Genomic DNA, 19945 nt, shown 5'->3' on the forward strand with positions numbered 1-19945 from the left:
CAGCAGCACAAAAAACCAACGCGAGTCCCGGAGACCCCAACCCCTGTGGCACCGCGGGGCGCGTGGCTTCCCCTGGCGGCCGCACCCGGAGCGCACGAAGCACCGAATTGCGCAGCGCGCACCTCGTTGGGGGCCTACGCAGGGCGGGGCCTGCGCGGGGGGGGGGGGGGCGGTGCAGGCGAGGAGGCGGGGCCTAGGCGGGCCCCTCCCCCACGGGAATCAGGCGCGGTGCGCTGGTTAAAGAGGCGCGCGGAGGCGGGCGCGGCGCACACTGCGGTGGCTCGCGGAGGACGGCCCACGTGTCTCCCCAGAGTCTGGCCTTAATTCCACTCCCTCCCAGCTCCTTTTAGCCCCGCGAGGCAGGGCGCCTCCTTGCCCCCACCTTGGTGTCCGCCCGTCTCCCACACCCCCCCGCTACCCCGCCTGCGGGAGGAAAGCTTCATACAGTTACCCGCGCTCGGTGGGCCAATTTGACGGAGCAACTTTGTCCGGGGAGCGGCGCCGGGGGGGTGGAGGAATAGGGCACTGCGCATGCGGAGCTCCAAATTCAAACAGCTGTTTGCAGAGGCTGGAGGGCGCGTGGACCGGGAGCCGCTGGGGCTAGGGGAGGCTTTCTCCAGGAGGCAGCCGCTCAGGAGCCATGGTGGACCGGGGCCCATTGCTCACCTCGGCCATCATCTTCTATCTGGCCATCGGGGCAGCGATCTTCGAGGTGCTCGAGGAGCCGCACTGGAAGGAGGCCAAGAAAAACTACTATACACAGAAACTGCATCTGCTCAAGGAGTTCCCGTGTCTGGGCCAGGAGGGCCTGGATAAGATCTTGCAGGTGAGCCGCCGTCCGTGCCCCTACACACTTGAAGCCGGAGTCAGGAGTGCTGAAGGGCTGTCCTTCACAGCTTTGGATAACCCACAGTCCCCATGGGTAGTCCTGGGGGTGGCAGGAAAGGATGTCTCGCATGGGTCTGGCTGCTGGGATCTGTCGTTCACCGGAAGACGCCGGAGTGACCCATGCGCCGAGATTCTTTGGGAACCCGGTTTGTCCCGAGAGAAGTTGAGGTTCACCCCCTAGTGAACCAGGCTTCGTGGTAGCTCGGTGTGAGTGTGCGGGTACCTCCCTGCTTGGAAGGGGACTGGAGGGCGGATAAAGGCATTTATCTTCACTTGGAGACGCTCCCGGAGTTCGGGAGGCGAGCCGGGTGCCACTCCTTCGCATCTCCACCTCCCAGCTCCAGGCCGGTGCCGCGCCCGCGCGGTTTTTCTTCGCGAATGTGAGCCCCGCGGGGTCGGTGGAGGGTCCGCCCCAGTCCCAGCCTGAGCAAAGCCTACCCCCTCAGGAAGTGGGTAGGGGGCTCTGTCCTGCCGGAGCACCCTGGAAGGGGGGTGGGGGGCGATGGCTGGAATGCTGGAGACGCGCTCACGCTTCCGGCAGGGCTTATCTCTCGGAGACAGTCCCCCTCCTCCCCCTGGGCTTGGAGTTAAAGTTTGTGAAAGTAGCAGGTTGAACAAAGGAACAAAATGCTGGGGATCTTTTTTAGGGGGAAGGGGAGGTTGAGCAGAATGGGAGGTGTTGGGGGGTAGTTTCTCCTCCGTGTTGGGATTGAAAGCCTCTTATCTTCTCCTTGTGTTCTATGGATGGCTTTGACCTCACTGGGATAAACTGGAGCTGACCATGCTGGTTGGGTCCTTGAGTCTGGGGACCAGGGCCCTTTGCTCCAGTTTCTCAGAGGCCCTTGGCCTTAACCACCCATCCTCTTGGCCTGCATTAATGGCCTCCCACCAGTGGAAGGACCAGAACCTGGATATAAGAGCTGTTGAAGGTTCTAGATTGTGGGGTGGACTAGAGGGAGATTGTCCAAGGTGTTACATTTCTCTTGGGGCGAAAGATGCCAGAAAGAAGGTTTGATGGAATGAACACTTATCTGTAGCAGGCCCCCAACATTTTATGGTTGTCTAGTTGTCTCTCATTTGACCCGGTCTCAAATCTCCCCATATGTGAAATGAGAACGAACCGGTCTTCATCTGTCTTCCCTGCCCTGGACTGCTGGGAAGTTAAAAGCTGTGGAGCTCATGAGCAGGTCTTGCCTTGGCCACTTCCTTTTTGTCCTGAAATCAATGGACATTCACACACATGAGCATATTAAGTACTTAACCAGCATTTGGGCAAGTAAATACTTGACCTCCCAGAGGCCAGCAAGAGGGGAGGTTGGGCAGGTTTGGTGTTGGATTTTAGTGGGGAGAGTCTCTGGACCTGTAGCCATCCCCAGAGTGGGGGCCCAGGAGAGGTGAGGTTTGGTGGGGAGCATGGGCTCAGAGGGTAATTGTGTGGTTTCGCCCCCCATAGCAGGAGCGCCTTCCAATGAGTGCCCTGTGTGTGGCGTTGGGGAGGGGTCACTTTATAATTTCCCTTGAGGAAACAATTCCCCCGGAGAACTAGTTGTTGTTTAGTTTCTTCCAGGGCTTTGTTTAGAGGGGGAAGGGGGCAGGCGCGGGTGATAAAGAATCAACCCGCCCTCGAAGTGTTTCCCTCTTCGCCACAGCAGGGGAAGGAAGGAAAGAATTCAAGGCTGCATGTGGGAAAATAAACTTCAAAACCCAAGGAGAGGGGAAAGGGGGGCGGTCAGGGTAAGGCAGCCGGGTGCAGCTGGTGGTAGTAGCTTTGGAAGTTAAACAGCTTTCCTAAGGTGTTGGAGCAAACAAAATGCTTCTTGTTTGGAGGGCCTCTTAAACCCGCCAATGATGGCCCCGAAGAAGTGCGCAGGTAATTTTTTAGATTTGAGCATCAGGCCAGTCTGATTTGGAGACGATTATGGACAGCCCTGCTCCTCATCCCTGGCCAGAAAACTTTCAAACCTTCTCCAACTGGGCGAGTCTCCTCCCCTCATAGGAAAAACCCAAGAAATGAAAACTGACCAGGGGAAGCATTTTGCTAGCGTCACTTTTTAGTCTGCAGAAATCTGCCTGGCTCTGCTTTCTGTTCTGACTTGAAGCATTGCCTTCAGCCCTAGGAAATTGGCTTAAGGAGAAAAAAAAAAAAAAGAAGACTCAGTCTCTGAAAACTTAAACTTCTTTCCCATCTGGCCCACCTGAGGTTCTGTGTTTTGTCAGATTCTGAATCCCCTTTGTAATCCTAAAGAAGTCCCAGGCTAGGAATTCCTGGGGTTGGGGTGGGTTCTTGGGAGGGGTTGTTAGAAGCGGGGGGGGGGGGGGGGGGGGGTGCAGTCTGGGCTGGGGTTTTTCTTACCCTGGAAACGGCCTGTGCTTTCAAAAGCATGCGAAGGGAGTTAACGCAACACACGCCTCACCTTTCGTTAGATCTTTGGAAATAGACCCCAAGTTTCATGTGCTTCCTCCCTGTACAAGCTGTGGTTAAACTGAGGTGGAGGCCAACTTTCAAACCTGAAACCTCCCCACCCCCACCGGCCTCAGACCACGTGGTCGCCCTCCTTCCTGCCTTCAGAACCACTTCGGAACCTTGCTCCCAAGCCTTGTTCCACCAGCCTCTTCCTAAGTTGCAGAGGTTTCCATAAGGGCAGTTAGCATTGACTGAACGCCTCGTGCACTGGGCATTGTGGGTAGCATGTGCATTTTATGAGAGGGTACAGGCTGGTATTGCCGTCTGGCTTGGCCATTTACCCATCAAGCCATTTAACTTTGCCTCTTTCCCCACCTGCAAAATGAGGGTCCAGTGAGGATCAGGTTAAGCAGAAGCCTTAGGCAAGATGCGGGCAGGTGTGACTTGGGAGAAACGACACGCCTCCCGCTGTTGTTAGCATTTAGCATTTATTGTCACACAGTGACCGGGCGTTTTACCTGCCTTAGTTACTCCTTACAGCAATCTTATGTATTAAGATAAGGAAACCAAAGCCCCGGGAGGTTGGAATGGCCTTGGCGACACCGCAGGAGCACTCTGGAGCCCATTCCTTGTGCACCTTTGCCCTCCTTGGGCATGTGAAACTGTTGACTGGTTAGTCTGTGAGTGAGCTCTGGGGATTGGTTCAGGTGGACTCTGGCCGGCTGGGGAATTCTATTTTCTCTTTCCGCTAGAACAGGCATTGGCACACAGGCCCCCTGTGTGGGGCCTGGCCAAGCCAGCACCTCCTCTGTGACTGTGGTAAGCCTCAGTCTGCCCCTCCCTTGGCTGCACAAGAAAGCAAAGGGCTGGGGTGAAGGGGAGCAGTGAACCTTCTCCAGCCTTCCCCTCCAGTGTGTGGTGATCATAAACAGGAAGGATCTGAGAACTCAGTGTGCACCAGGGCTTCCAACAAGTACTTTATAGATGTTCTTATTTTAATTTAATCTTGGTGACCACCCCCTTTTATAGAGGGGAACAGTGATGCAGGATTATATGGCACAGAGTCGGATTTCACACTGTGCTGTATTCCGAAGTACGTGAGAATTAGTCAGCAAGCGTCTACTAAGGGCCCACTGTGTGCCAGGCACTAGGCAAGGCTCTGGGAGTGCAAAGATGGATTAAGACACCCGCCAGGCTGAAACTGGCTTCTGGGAAGAAGGATGAGTAAACTCCCTAGGATGGGGTGGCTCGAGAGGGCCCCCAGGACCAGCCTGAGGGGTCAGGGAAGGCTCTCTGGAGGTGATGACCTCAAGTAGGGTCTTGAAATTAGGAGGGTTTGAGAGGAAGAAGAAGGGAGGAGAGAGTGGGTGCTCCTGCTATGGCTTTCCAGATTCCCCCATGTCTCCAAGGGGTGTGGTAGGGGTGGCTCCAGGCCCTGCCTTCTACTGGATGCCCCATCCCTACCTCTGGGTTTGGCTAGACTTCTCATGTATCTGACCAGTTCCCAGAAGCCTTTTCGATCCTGCTGGCCTCCTTGCCAGCTTCAAACTGCATTATCCTAGCTGGAAGTTTTCCATGTGTGCCAGACCCCTCTCCTTTTATTTCCTAGAACCTTCTTAACATGCCTGTTCCCATCTATACCAGTCAAGCTGATTCCAGTTTTAAAGGTCTGACCTTAAGTCACTAACACCAGTCCTCCCCAAATTTGAAAATATAACCAGGGATTACGTGCTAAAATTACATCTGCCCAAAATGCTGAGAATGGGGCACCTTAATTGAATTTTTTTGAGAATTGAGGGTTAACATGAAAACCTCTTTTGTTTCAAGCCTTGTTGGAAGTGGTAAAGCACACTGGTCTGCTTAATGCCTTTGTAAGTAAAGGGAACACAATAGATCTTTTGATTATCCAAACCACGGAGGCCTCCACGTCAGTAGTGTGAACTTGGGTCCTCCCTGTCTAGAGCTGGAGAAGTGGAAAGTAGAGAAGTCGGGTTTTTGAGAGGAATTGGAAGAAGGAGGTCCCCTCCTCATGGCTTGTCTGTTGATGTTCCTCTTAAAGTTGAGGGCCGCCAAAAAAAAAACAAGAATTCTTAAATCGATAAATCTGCCTCCATTAACTGCTCTAGAGTTTCAATAGTTAAAGTGAATTTTATTGCATCGTTTGGAGAGTTTTACTAGAACCCTTAGGATGATTACAGATGGCATGGTATTAGAGACTTCTCAGACAGTGGGAATTAGCAAGTGTTGAAAGATTCTAGTGGAGTTGGGGGGGTCCTATAGGAGGGGGTGCAAGGGAGGTGAGGACTGTTGCGTCTAAGTATTTTCCTGGGATTTTGCCCTATTTATAGTTTGGCGTTTAAAAGAAACAATCCTCCAGTTTTGGATGCTGTGCTTGGCTGGCTCTGACCTCAGGCCAAGGGCTTTCATCTTGAACTTGGCTGTTTGCTGTCAGATTGGGCTCAGCCTCTGAACTCTATGTGTGGTGGGGGTGGGGAGCAGGGAAGTATAAGGCTTTGGGGAACAGAGGAGCCGTACTCCCAAGACAGAATGCCCAAGAGAGTCTTTCTACAAATTGGATTGCTAGATCCGACCGGTGCTGAAGGACTGCGTGGCCAGAACTGGGTGATACAGAGAGGCCAAGTGTGCTGGGTACTAGAAGAAACCAAGTGAAATAGGTTTGCCTGTTGGAGAGTGGAGCCAGTCAAGGCGAGGGTCCTTGGAGATTTCAGTGAGAGTTCTCTGGGACTCTCTGAATAGGGCAGAGGAGGCCTGACCTGTCCACCCTCCCCAGGGATGGGTTGACACGCTGCCCTCCAAGTACCACTCGCCCCACCAACCGCGGGGCCCTTGCTTTTGCTGAAAGAGTCTCACCCATGCCATGTATCATGGTTATGGGCTGGCCTCTGAAGGCAGGCCCCAATAGCACCTTCATTGCTTGCCTCGACCAGTGCTGGGCACATAGTACTCATTAACTGTTAGCTCCACTGCCCCTGCTACTATTCCTAGACACCCCTGCTCTGGGAGGGGGCTGCCCACACAAGTCTGGCTCATACAGGATCAGGAGGACCTTCCTGAAGCAGAAGAAATGTCAACCAATTTTTTTTTAATTGCAGTAAAAAACACATAACAGAGTTTACCATCATATCTATTTTTTCCCCACCTTAAGCACTTTTAAGAGTACGTTTCCTTCATGTTAGGTATGTTCATGCTGTGGTGAGACAGATCTCCAGAACTTTTTCATCTTACAAAACAGATTCTACCTCCATTAAACAGCTCCCCTTTCCTCTCTCCCCCAGTCCGTGGTAATGAGCAATTTATGTTCTGTTCCTGTGAGTCTGACTACTTCAAATACCTTTCAAGTGGAATCATAGAGTATTTGTCTCTTTGAGAAAAATGGTGCAACCATTAAGGAAAACAGTGTTGAGGTTCCTCAGGAAATTAGAAGTGGAACCGTATGATCCAGAGTCCCTCTTCTGGGTGTGCATCAGTGAGATTTTTAAGTTGCTGAACAAATAAGGTGGGAGTATAGATCTTTCTTGCCCACAGCCCTCAGGGAGGAGGAAAACTGCCTGATGATCCTGGGCAGCAGCCACAGGGCTGGAGGGTGAGGGTCAGATGATGAAGCCCTCTGGGTTTAGCCAAGGAATTTGAACTGACCAAATTTTTGTAATTTTCAAGTAAGGGAGTGAAAAGCATTTCGGAAAGTTCCCTCTTCCTTCACTGGCTTTGCAACTTAAAAGAAGTGGAGTATTTGACTCGAAATTAACAGCATTTCTGTGGGCTGATCCCTTCACCCCATGGGTGTTCTGATAAGGATGCTTCCTCCCTTCCTCCTTCTGATGTGATGGAGTGTGGGTTTTTCCGCCAAAGCCCACAGAACCCACAGCAACCCTCCCCAAACCCAACTTTCAGTTAGGGCACCTTCTCCTCTTACCATGAGCCCCTTGGACAATCAGGTCTGGGTCCCTGCCATAGCGCGCCCTCCTCCCTCATTTGACCAGATTATGCCTTAGTTGTCCCTTTATGCAAAAGTGGGTTTGGTGTAGTCCAGCTCTGTACAGCTGCCTGGGGCCTCTGGGTTTTTGGTGAGGGGTTCATCTTCTCCCTAAATTTCAGAGATCAGGGCAAAAGAAAGGGTGGGCTCACGGAAGGGCCTCCCTGCTAGCCAGCATTTTAGTGTGTACTGAAGCCTCAGAAACTAGGCAGGGGCCTTAGCCCTCGGGAGCTCAGCCTCACTGGGGAGAGAAGCGGTCACAGTGGTGGAATGAAGGGAAATGCGGTCCTGGTGCTGAGTGATGGGTTGCAGATGGTAGAGGCCAGAGAGATGGACGAGGGTCACAGGGCCTCAGAGGATTCGGTTCCTGTTTCCTGAGGCCTGTAGGACCCCTTGGCTGGCAGGGGATCTGGGTCTGACCCACACGTAACCCCTGCCCTCAGGGAGCCCCCAGTCTAGAGGAAGTAAAGTAAAAAGACCTATCACCGCATTGATATTGGGAAGTGTACCTGGAGGTTCTGAGTGTCAGTCATTGAGAGATGAACCTCCACTCTCGAATTTAAAGAAGCAGGAGTATAAGGCACGCTGGAAAGATGAGTGGTGTAGCTAGCAGCGCCTGGGAGCATCCTGCCGAATTCTTACCGCATGCCAGCCTTGGGCTAGTTCTCTGACTGTGTCTCCTTAAGAGTCCAGTGGGGTAAATGTTACTGCTATGCCCATTTTCTAGGGAAATGGAGACCAGGGGATTTGCCTGGGTCTACATGGCTAACTAGAGGCTGAGATTCACCCTGCCCTGTTGACTTCAGAGCCAGGAATGGAGAAACAGCCCAGAGGTTGGAGTACAGGGGTTGGGGTAGGGGTGGTGTGAGCCGAGCGCCTGCTTAGCCACAAGCTGTGGGAACTCTTCGGTGCCTCACCTCATGAATCCATGCACAGCCCTCTGCTGGAAGGGCTCTTACCAGCACTGCATCCTGGTAAGAGCCACAGAATGGACCACACAGGTTCAACCTAGAGGCTGTGCATGTAGGAAGTAGAAGAATGAGGATTTGAACCTGGAGTCCACACTGTGGACCTTTCTGTTCTGTGTAGGGTGGAAAAGTAGAAAAAAAAACAAGGAGCAGAGGCTTGGAGGCAGGAAAGGGTCAGGCTTGCTCCGTGTCTTCAGTGCCTTAGCTATCAGGATGTTTACCAAGCTGCGTGACCTTGAGCAAGTCAGTCTCCTCATCTGCGAAATGGGACAGTAGTACAGTATCTCCTTCATGTCCCGCAGAGTCCATGAAAACGTACTAGGCAGAGTGCCTGGCGCATGCAGCTGGTGACTTGCTGCCTGTTAGCTGCTGATCCTGTGCCCCATCTCTCTGGGCGGGGGGCCCTGTTTTTGATGGCTGTTTCAGGCCCCACCTCGGACTGAGCTCCGGATCTGGAGATGGAGATACAGATGATAAAGCCCACCAGATTTCTCCTAGTGGAGTCCCCCACCATTTCCTATTTCTTTCAAGTTCACCCACAGCCCTCCTCTCAGAAGAATTAATGGTCCACATCTAAACATATGGCAAGTTGGCCCTCTCTTCCTGTCCAACAGGGCCCTGGCTCGTCTCGTCCCAGGTCCCCATCAAACTTTTCCTATTCTGGAGGATTCCAGGTGCAGATGGCCTCACGTATGTCCTCCCTGGGTGGTAATCACAAAGGATCCTGGGTCAGAATTATACCCTCATAGGGGGCAGTCACCCCCACCCACTTCCCCTTTCAGAGGGCCCTTGGTAGACAGGTCCCTTTGATTGCCTTTGAAATGCGCATTCTATTTTTCTATTTTTCCTCTCTTCCATCTAAATATTTGGGTTTCCTGCCGAAATATTTAGGCAGGATTGTGTACGGTGGCTGTTGTCACCTCCCATGGCCCAGTGTAATCTGGCTGCAGCTGCTTAGCTAGGCTCTTCCTGGGAGGGAGAAGCTTTCTCTCCCCTCCCCCCAGGGGGCCCCAGGAGAAAAGTCCAGCAGGGTGCTTGATGGCCAGGTCATTACCATGTTCCAAGTCCCTCCCTTTGTCTGTGCTTGCTGTTGGGACTGACAGACTCGGACCTGAACCACTGTGTAGGAAATAGTGGATTCTACCCTGATTCTAGTTCTGCCTGTGGTGCTGGTTTGTGCCGAGCTCTGAACTCCATTTCCCTCAAGTAAATTCATCCATGCACTCAAGAAGGCTCATAGTGCCTATTAAATTAGGCCCAGCTAGACTGTAGGAGCCCTGCCTGGGCAGGGACATGTCTCCCCACCCTCGGCCCAGGTCTACAGACACGTGCAGGAAGCCTGTGGATTTAATTGCCCACTGCTGTGCTCACAATGTCTGTTGGGCCCCAGGTGCCCAGTGGTGTGCCTGGCTCCAAGGGGGATGCTGAGAGCCTTGTGGGCCTTCCATTTCCATGTCCAGTCAGGAGGGGCTGGGCCTCTTGAAGATCAAGGCTCTTGTCTAGGTGCATTGAGCCAGGCCCAGACTCTAGCCCGTGGCCTCATAGGCTGGGAATTGTGGAAAGGAGGAGGGGAGGGGAATGCCATTATCAAATGTGCTCCCAATTTCCCCTTCAAGCCTCACGAGCCAGGGCCACGTGTCCTAGTGGTTAAGGACAGGCTTTTCAAGTCACAGCGCCTTTGCAAGCTGTGCGAACCTGAGCACACTGTTCCATTGGAAAGTGGGAACAGTGTTACCCATCTTGGTGGGTGGAGATCACAGGAGATCGTAGGAGAAAACGTGCGTGGAGGTCACTTGCTGTGGCCCTGCTGTCAGCTCCAAGTTAGCCTTTAAATTCAGTTTATTACGGTCTCTTCCCTCTTCGAGGAACTTGTAACAGCTCTCCCTCTCTAGGTCTTTATCTCTGGGAACTCCCTTCCTTGCTTCCTCTCCCCATCCCATATTTCATAAACTTCTGCTAAACTTGTTTCTCCTGGGATTAACAAGGCCAATCTGTCCAGCCCCTGCTCCCCCCACCAAGTTCCCCGCCCCCCACTTGGGGCCAGCCAGCCAGGCTCACCGTGGTTGCTGCTTTCAAGGAACTTGAGGCAGAGCAAATAGCCATCCAGTCCTTTCTTCAACAGATACTTACTAAGCACATACTATGTGCCCAAACCTGTTTGAAACCTGCTGCAAAGAGAACGAGCCCCATCCCTGCCTTTTGGGGAATGCCTTCAGACCATGGACTGCAGAAACCCAAGAGGGCAAGTGGACCTGCTGGGGGCGGCAAGCAACACCCCTGCCCCTCCCTCGTGGAGACAGGTCGAGGCCTTCAGAGCCTGCTGAGGAATAGGAGCAAAGGCCGGGCTGTTCTCCGGGGAGAGGAGCATGTCCTGACCTGATCACTCTGGCCTGGCTGGAGCCTGCTGCCTTGGGCTTTTTCTCCCCCAGGGCCCCAGTCACAGGGAGCCTTGCACAGTGGACTGAGAGTGTCGGCCCCAGGGAACAGAGCAGGAGTGTTGCACATTGTTGCCTGGAGTACCTGGAGGACCCCAAGAAGCTCGCGGATCCCAGGTTTCCTGCCCTTCCCAGATTCCCACCCTGGGCCTTGCCATGGGTCTGTGCAGACCCGTTCATCCAGGGTGCCTTCCTGTGACCTCTCTGGGCCTGACAGAGGTGTGGCAGTGAAACACCATCCCATTTGCTATGGTAGGTAGGAAAACTGAGGCCTGGTGAGGAGCTGGGTGGGGACAGATGGTAGAACTAAGTTCAGGTAAACCGGCTCTGCTTGCCCAGGTCCAGAGTGTTTTTCCACCAAGCCATTTGTCATCCTGTCTCAAATCCCCTTTTAAATGGCCTTTAAACCAAAACCATGGTGGTGTTTTGGGGTCCCGAGCACTGATTTTACGTACAGTAACCAGGCCTGCCTGATTTCCTACCCTGCCCAGCACATGCCTTCCTGTCACCTTAAGTGGCAGCTTCCCCACCCTAACTAGTGAGTTTTTCTGGGACAAGAGGCAGGAGTTGAGATGGAAGCAACTGTAAGCTCCAAAAGGAGGATGGTTTTTTAGGGCTGTCCAGAGCCTGGAGCAGAAAAGATCTGAGGCCTCCCAGGGAGTCGCCCTATCACAAGACCCTGCACCCCAAGTGTTTACACCCAAGGAGCTGTTGTTAGCTGGTTTCTCCAGAGCCCAGAGCACCCTGCTTGGAGGCTGGCAGAGGTGGCTGATGGGGGAGGAGGGTCTAGCTCTGGGCACCTCTCCTGGCAGTGAATCATAAATTGTGAGGCTGAAGGAAGCTTAGTGGTTACCTAACCGGCCTCCCGGTACAGCCCTGGAGCCAAGGCCCAGTCCTTAGGAGGTTATGTAACTTTCCCCAGGTTACTGTGCTTACCAGGGGGTGGGGAAGGACAGTGAAGCAGTAATTAGAGCTAAGTGGGGCAATTAGGGAAGTCATCTTGGAAGCAGGGTCCCCAAGAGGTAGGTTGAAAGGTGACCCCCACACCTCCTAATAGCTGTACTGGCCAGTGTCACGGCTGTCAGGGGTCTTCATGGACTCAGATCGTGACCCCCAACCCAGAAAACCCTCAGTGGCTTCTCGGTCAGACCAAGCTAACATTCTTGCTGTGGCCTCTGTCATTTGGACTCTACTACCGGCGTGGTCTTGGCCTCTTTCTGGACCCGTCCCTTTGATCCCAGTTGGCTTCCATATAGACAGAAGGCCATCTCATGAGGGAGGAGAGGCGTTTTAAGACGTTGTAGACGCATCGCAAGTTTTCAGTTCTTACCAAGAACTCGAGGTCTGTATCTGCTAGTAACCTAAGTCACTGCAGGGAAGGTGGCTACGGGGGCAGGACCATGGTCACGGTGTAACCGTAACCAGAAGTAACGGTGGCTGGCACTTGGTGATGGAAAGGGAGCCACAGGCTGGGCGAGGGCCATCACCACTCACATCAACCCCCCCCCCCACAGCGATGACAAGATAAGTGCTGTGGGGAACCTCATTTTGCAGATAAGGCATCTGAAGCAGAGAGATTAAATGACATAACCAAGGTCACATAGCTAGTTAGTGGCCTGAACCCAGGCCTTTGTGTCCAGAGCCAGAGCTCTGCAGAGGCGCCCCTCATTTAGACTGTGGAGTCCTAAATTGGCACCAGTCCTACCCATCTTCCTAGGCTACCAGCCACTCCTTGGGGCTGCACTTTCTCCTTGGGATCCATTGGCTCCTAGTACCCCAAAAGCACTCCAGGCCTGCTTGCTGGCCTTTGCTGAGCACTGTGTTCTGCAGCCTTGTGGGTTCTGACACCACTGTTTTCCCGACCACATTGACCGTACATAGGTTTATTTGCCATTTTCAGCGTGAAAGGTTTAAAGCAGGAAATCTTGGGTCCTGTAAGTAGAGGCCAGGGTTCAGGGTCAGGGCTATCAACTCCTTTCCTGCTCTCAGCCCCTTTCCTCCAGCATCCTTACAGAGCCAACAGGCACTGACCCTTCACTTAGAATTTGTGGGTCAGGGGACCCAGCAACCGAGCCTTCAGAAAAGCATCAAGGAGCTGGAGGGGGGCATGTAACTGCTTGTCAGTGGTGGGGTTTCCATCTGAGTCCCCATATTACCTGCTCCCTCCGCAGCAGCTAAACCTGTACTTGTGACCTGTGCCTGCATTTGGCTTCCCCAGGGCAAAGCCCCAGCAGGACTCCGGTCCCCACCTTGGGAGGGAATAGTTTTAGTCTTGCCATTTTCCTGGAGTAGAAGTGCCACCTGCCTGTGTGGCTGATGACAGGGATCAGTGATCCTGCAGTAGGCTGAGGACCCCAGGGTGGGTACAGCCTCGAATGTTTATTTGGGCCTGGGTGTCTGTGGTGACTAATGCAAGTTCCTTGATCCTCCCACATCCCGGGTGCAGGATGGCACCTGTTCAGACCCTCCAGAGGAGAAAGATCAGCAGCCCCAGGCCTGGCCCGTCTCTGCTTTTCAAATAAAGCTCCTGCCTCCTGGATCGTGGAATGCATGCTGACACTGTTAGCTTTGGAAGGATGCCCTTCCCTTCTCAGCATCCCGGCCCCCTGGAGCAGTGGGTGGAAGGACCGCCTCTCACTGAGGGATAAGTGCTGAGTGGGCTAAGTGGGGCAGGCTGATGCAGTAGTGTCTCGTCAGCACCCCCCTGGGGAGCAGGAAAAGGGAGGGTGTCCTGATTATCAGCTTTTCAACACCCCATCTCTCCCATCCCCCAGATGCTAGCCGCAGCCCAGAGATCTACTTAGGAACGGCCCCGTGAGCTGGGGACTGGCAGGTCCTGGGGCTTGCTCACCTGACTTACTGCGCAACTAGACCAGGTCACTGCCCCTTCTGAACCCAGGACCTGGTCACTAAGGCCAGTTAGATCCCTCCCGAGCACCTGCTGTGTGCCCAGTGCTGGTTTAAGGGTTGTGGAAATCAGGAAGACTTGGACATCATCCCTGCTTTTTGAGGTTGGGGTGGGACCTTAGAGCAAGGATTATTAATTAGTAATGGGGCATGTGGCAGGGGTTTCAGGGGCCCCAAGGGAGAAAAGTCACTGTAGGCTATGGCTGCCAGGGCAGACTTCCCATCCTTCTCAGGGCACCACCTCCGCACCCTGGGGTATCAGAACATGTTGCCTTGGGGGGGTTCTGCCTTATCTGCACTCCTCCCCCGCTCTGCAAGGCCCTAACCCTGTGCCCCATTGCATCACAAACGTAGCACCCTGTGAGGGATAATTAGAAAAAAAAAAAAAAAAAAAAAAAAAAAACACTGTGAACCGGAAGGCTGTGTTTCTGTGTCCTTTAGCTTGTCTTCTCCAGCCCCCAAAGCCCAGAGGCAGGACCCTCGCAGCCCTCCATTGCCTTCCATTTAGGCCCACCTTCAATCTGGACACTTGTCCCTCGCCCTCCCAGCGGGGGTCTTGCCTGGCCAGAGGCTGCATCCCCCCACTAGGTGCCGTGGCCCCACACACAGCCCTGCCATCCTCCTGTGCACGTGCCCTCTTGGGACAGCTCAGCTGGTTGCCCAGCAAAGTGTTATCTCCCTGGGCATGGAGCCACGTCTCGACCTGGGGCAGGCTCCACAGTGCTGGGGCAGGGCGACGTCAGAGTTGTGGGGGACACTGTCAGGTCCTGCTCTAGAAGGTTCCTCTCTGCACCCAGCCAGCTGAGGCCTCTGAGTTCACAGATCTCCATTTCGGCATGCCCTGTCTTGTTGGAATCTTCCAGGGCTGAGAGCGGCGTATGGTCAGACCCTCTGGCTCCCGGGCCTGCTCGTTGTTGGGGTCACCACGTACAGGTCTTAGAAAACTCCCCTTCCCTGACGCTGGTCTTGTGTGTGTGCACACAGCCCTCCACACCTCTCCCCTGCCGCTCTGCACACACAGTGCGGTCCTTCCTTCTGGCCAGGCTGGGGCTGTGTGGCCTGCGGATGGGACCCCCTCAGATAGACTGGCGCAGAGGACTCCCAGGTCCTGAGGGCGGGAGTGGTCTCCCAGTCCTTCCACTGGTGTTCCCAAAGTGGGCCTGAGCTGGAACCCAGAATTCAAGTTTGGCGAAAACCAGCCTGGGGGTGAGGGCGGCCAGGGCGCCCAAGTTCACGTATGGTTCTGTTCGCACTGAGTCACAGAAACACGGTGCAGAAACAGAAGGCAGTTAGTGCTGAGTTGGAGTCAGGATGATTGCTTCCTTTCTCTTCTCTGACTCCCCAGTTTTCTGAAATGCTGTTGAATTGCCTTTAAAACAAAGAAACTGAATTTATATCATTAGCCACTTCTAGGCTCGCTATTTTTAAACGTGTGAGGAACACCAAGCCCAAAGCCAAACCGGGTCTTAAACAGAGCACACTCTGAAACCCGGTGTCAGTCCTGGGATTGCTAACCGCGTCCTGTCATTATTTTTAAATTTAGCTGCCAGAGTGGTGGCTTCCCAAGCAGCAGTGCTGTTGAACACTTGGAGGGGAAGGGTCTCAGAGACTGGGGACGCCAGCTGGGCCTTCAGTCTGCAGACCAAGCTGTTGGAGACTGGACGCCTGTGAGTTGGCAGTCTCCAAGTGGGGCTCCCTGAGAGGTGCCTGGCAGAGCCTGGGGAGCCCCAACGGCTAAGCCCAGTGCTGGGGTCCGCATCCCCTGCAAGGGACTGTGTCTTCTGGAGGCCCACGGCCCCATGTTCCATTGCGTCCAGCTCCGGCAAGCTCCACAGGGCCACAAGGAGACCTTGCCCTGCCTTTCCAATGAACAAAAGCACAAGGCAGCAAGATTTGGGTCAGCGTGCACGTAATTCAGAGTTAGGAGCGTGCTGCAGATGACAGCCCGAGGTCTGGGGTGAACCTGAGGGTCCAGGGGAAGGCACGCCCCGCCTAGGAGAGGATTTGGGTAGTATGTCTCGTGTTTGATTCTGTATCAGTAATCACCCACATGTAGCTAATTAATTTTATTTTAACGTGCCATCAGTAAATATCATGGCTCTTTAATTTTAAATTAAAATTTAGTTCCTCCGTCACCCTGGCCACATTTCAAAGGCTTGGTAGCCACATGGGACTGCTCAGATGTAGAACATTCCATCAGCACAGAGAGTTCTCTTGGACAGCACTGGCGTGTTGATAGGAATCTGTGGAGGTTTCTAATGGCACAGTGGCTTCTCTCGGTGTCTAGTCAAATTCCGTTCCTGCTCTGGGGTGGGAGAGGGGACAGCCGGCATGGCCTGGCTTCCTCAGAGCAGCGCCGGGCGTGACGTGCCGGGAACCCGCCGGACGTGGTTTCCCTGTGCCACCCACCGGAAACCTGCAAGCCCTTCTGAGGTGAGCACGCACCGCCACCCTCCACCCCAGAAAGTGCGAGATTGCAGAGGGCTATGAACCGCCTTGCCCTCTGAGCCGCATCAGACTCAGCTGAGTGGGTATTTGGTGGGATGGTCATTCCTGGTGTCATCGGTCAGGCTTCGTTCGGTGGAGGTGGGACCAGACTGTGGAAAGTCAGTCTTTTTTTGTTTTGTTTTGTTTAAGATTTTATTTATTGATTTAACAGAGACAGAGAACGCACAGCAGGGGGAGGGGCAGAGGGAGAAGCAGTCTTCCCACTGAGTGGAGAGCCGGATGCGGGACTTGATTCCAGGACCCTGGGATCACAAACTGAGCAGAAGGCAGACAACTTGACCGACTAAGCCACCCAGGCGCCCCAAGTTAGTCGTTTTTCATGGGTCTCCAGTTGTTGCTTCAGGGTCTCAATTCCTTCTGATCGCCCGCTCCACCCCCTTCCAGCAGCCTGACCATCTCCAGTGAAGCATCAACTTTCTTCTCCAGTCCTTGGGAGGGAAGCCTGTACTTCAGGTTCAGGTTCACCGCTTGGGTGAATCTGTTGGCACATCTTCCTCTTGGGATGAGAACCATGAACGTGTTTTCCATCACAGATCTTGAAAGAATGGAAGAAGGGGTGACTGATGGAACTGGTGTGGGCTTTCCAGCTTCTTTCTGGGGTCCCGCTCCAGGAAAGGTGCAAGACCCAAGGGTGGGGGCGGAGGAGGAGGGACAGGCGGTTCTCAGAGCTGGGGAAAGCGACTCACTGGGAGATGGCTCTGCTCGAGTCATTAGTGTTTTGCGAGCCTCCGTTTCCCCATCTGTGTTTGAGCTCCTTGTCCAGCTTTGTGCTCATTTGCTGGGACTTTTGACAAGGGCATGGCTCGAACCCCGGGGCTTGTCCTGGCCTCGATGTTTGTCCACTGCTTTGTCATGGTATCTTCCACCATCCAAAAACTTTCTGTCTGCCTGCCTGTCTCTGGTGAGGACGGCGAGTCCTCCTAGGCAGGGCCTGTGTCTTGCACTTGGCTTGTTTGGCTCACAGCATCAGGGCATATGGCCGGTGCTCAGCAAATACTTAACCAGTAGACCCGACTTTGAACTGCACAGTGCAAGGTCGTTCGTGCTTCTGGCCCCATCTTTCCTTGGGTTAGATGAAGTTGGGTGGGTTCTGCATGGGGCTTGGGGCTGGTACCTGGCCAGATGCAGTCTTCATAGCAGTCAGGCATAGCTGCCCTCTTGTCCCTCCAAAGAGGGGGATACCCCAGGGCCCCTTGCGGGGATTGAGGGTGAAGGGAACCCCTTCCCATCCTGCCATCTTGTCTCGCCTCTTCCTAGGAGGTGACAGGCTATGTCCTGCAAGCCCACTGTTGGGTCCCTTGTTTGGCCCTCAGTGGCCCAGGACCAGCAGCCATCTCCAGCAGACTTGAGGGTAAACGGACCTCCCTGGACAAGCCTCCCATGCAGAGTGTTTCGTGGGAGACTGAGTTCTGCGGCCGTGTGAGGAGGGGGTTTCGCTCTCCCACCGGACCCCTGGGTGACTTGGAAATCTGGTGCCACTTACCTTCTGTCTTTGAGCCTTCCCTGGCCACACATAATGCCCCAGGAGCCTGAGCCCCAACAACACAAGGCGTTTAGAAACCAGAAGTTTCTAAGTCAGGAGCGTCTCTAGCTTTGCCTGTGCAACGTCCTCATGTCCACGTCCACTGAGCCTTTGGATCCAGAACCCTGAGAGTTGGCAGGCAGGCAGTAGTATTCCCATTTTACAAGGAAAGAAATGGAGGTCGTGACCTCTAGGGCAGGGGTCTAGCTGGCCCCCTGCAGGCCTGAGCACTCACCGTTAAGGCACTCCACTAAGAAGACTGAGGGCTACCAGAGCCTGGGGGGTGGGGTGGAGCGGAGGGGTTAAGCAGACTTGAGAAAGGCCTTTTGCTTAACATCACAGCCCTGGTGAGGGAGAGATGGAGTGAGCCGTGGTCTTGATCCATTTCGCCTCGTGGGGTTCACAGTGGGGCGGTCCCACAGGCAAGATTCTGTGGCTGTGCCATTGGAGAGTTTCCTGTCACCCGGCCTTTCACTGGTCCTGGGCCCCACGTCTGGGCACAGGAGGTTTTTCAGCCGCTACACCAGCCCTCACCTCACCCAGCCTCTGTGTGCTGGGAGCTCCTGGCTGTACTTTTCCGTACCTTTAGCACAAAACGGCTCTCTGTTTCTTCTCCTGGTCACGTCCACGCCCCAGTCGGCTGGGGATGGGAGGTGGGCCGGGGGGGCTGTCCGTCCACCCCAGGCAGAGAAGGCTGAGGCCACTGTGCCTAGTCTGGTCCTGTGCCTTCACAACCTGCGTGGGTAGGATTGGCCCGGGGGCAAGTGGGGTGTGGGGTGCTGGTTGCCTATATCTGGCTCCCTTGCCTGTCCCACACCTTTTGGGGATCCTGTTCGTATCTCATCTCTGTGATTTCCAAACAGGAAATCTTCTCATGGGGTTTGATCTGGCCTCTGGGGGCCGGGGAGGCAGAAGCTGCCGTCCACCCCCCCGCACCTCCCTGCAATGGGGAGGTGTACCATCCACCCCAAAATGCCTGTGCCACTTCGCCGGTAGTTTCTGGTACAATTTATTCCAGGGAGGATGGAAGCCAGCTGTTGTTCGTCTCCAGCTGGAGACTGAACCAGAGGAAATGGGCTTGGAGTGCAGCCGGAGGGATTTAGGTTAGAGTCCGACAATAAGGAAGGATTTTGTGACAGGTGGTTGGCCCTCAGGAAGATCGCACAGGGGGCTTTGTGGAGAGCGGTGGGCTGGGATTGTGCTGGGAGGTGGTAGGGCTGGGATCGGGTGCTGGGGGGTGGGTGCAGGCAGGGGGGTTCCTACATAGTAGAGAAGCTCAAGGTGCCCGCCGCTCATGCAGAATTCCTGCCACCCACCCCCTAAGACCCCCTGGGCGGTTTTTTTTTTTTTTTTTAAATTAGTGAAGGGGTTTACAGTTTAACCATCTAGTCATCTTAAATTACAATAAATGGGTAAGCTTAATAATTCCTTATCATCAGAACCCCAGGCTTCAAGGGTGGGTGGTTACTTATTACCCAGAGCTACCAGTCCTGGGTGAAGTGAGAGGGAAAGGAGGAAGGAGCAGGTGGAGGGGCTGTTCTCGAGGCCCCTGGGTGTGAGGAGTGTGCCGTGGGCTGGTGTGCTCTGCGAGACAAGACAGGAGGGGGCCTTGTCAGCCACAGCCCTTCTTTCAAGGGTGCTGGTGAAACCAGGAGGCAGGAATGTGGCAGGTGTCATCAGGATGGGTTTTGTATCGTGAAAGCAAGAGTCGGGGGGTGCCAGAGGTAGGGAACCTTGTCCTCAGGATCCCAGCAGGGGAGCCCAGGGCAGCAGGCAGCTGTGTCCAGAGGAACAGGGCTGACAGCCACCAGGCCTCAAGAGAGCTTCGTGGAACAGAGCGTCCCATCCCACTGCTGAGGTGTGGGAAAATGGGATCGTTCATGGGAAGACCTGTGGCCCTCACCCTGACATGCCTCCTGGGCTCCCACCCTTCCCCACCCATCTGCCTCCTTCCTCTAAAATCCTGATGGTTCCAAAGTCTGCAAAGTCGGCTGACTCACCAGGGCTAGGACCTCTGCGGGCTTTGCCCTTGAAGACGGGTGGGATGGGGTGATGCAGGGGAAAGGCAGTGGGGTAGAGAAACACAGAGTCATCATCCCAGGCTGCCTGCACCTACCAGAACTGCCCACCTTATCCTGTGGAGCCAGAACCCACCCTGAACACACTGGCACCCCTCCTTGTGCCCTGGAAGGGCTGGTTGTAAAAGATTTACATCTCAGAGACTCAGTTACTCATTAATATTGAGTGCTTACTAGTGCCAGGTACTGCTTTAGGGGTAAGGGATGAGTGAGGTCTGCCTTCCAAACCCACAGTCTTTTG

At 54.3% G+C, this 19945-nt stretch overlaps 1 protein-coding gene across 1 annotated transcript in view; it reads left to right on the top strand.

Annotated features, from left to right (window-relative positions):
- Positions 1 to 260: 260 nt before the first annotated feature.
- Positions 261 to 19945, top strand: part of KCNK5 (potassium two pore domain channel subfamily K member 5) — a 38032-nt gene continuing 18347 nt past the window's right edge. The window contains exon 1 of the mRNA XM_047733174.1: positions 261 to 826. Coding sequence (XP_047589130.1) covers positions 641 to 826 — 186 coding nt within the window. The 5' untranslated portion in view covers positions 261 to 640. The remainder of the gene's footprint in view (positions 827 to 19945) is intronic.

The sequence above is a fragment of the Lutra lutra genome, chromosome 6 (assembly GCF_902655055.1).
Source record: "Lutra lutra chromosome 6, mLutLut1.2, whole genome shotgun sequence".
Taxonomy (NCBI): domain Eukaryota; kingdom Metazoa; phylum Chordata; class Mammalia; order Carnivora; family Mustelidae; genus Lutra; species Lutra lutra.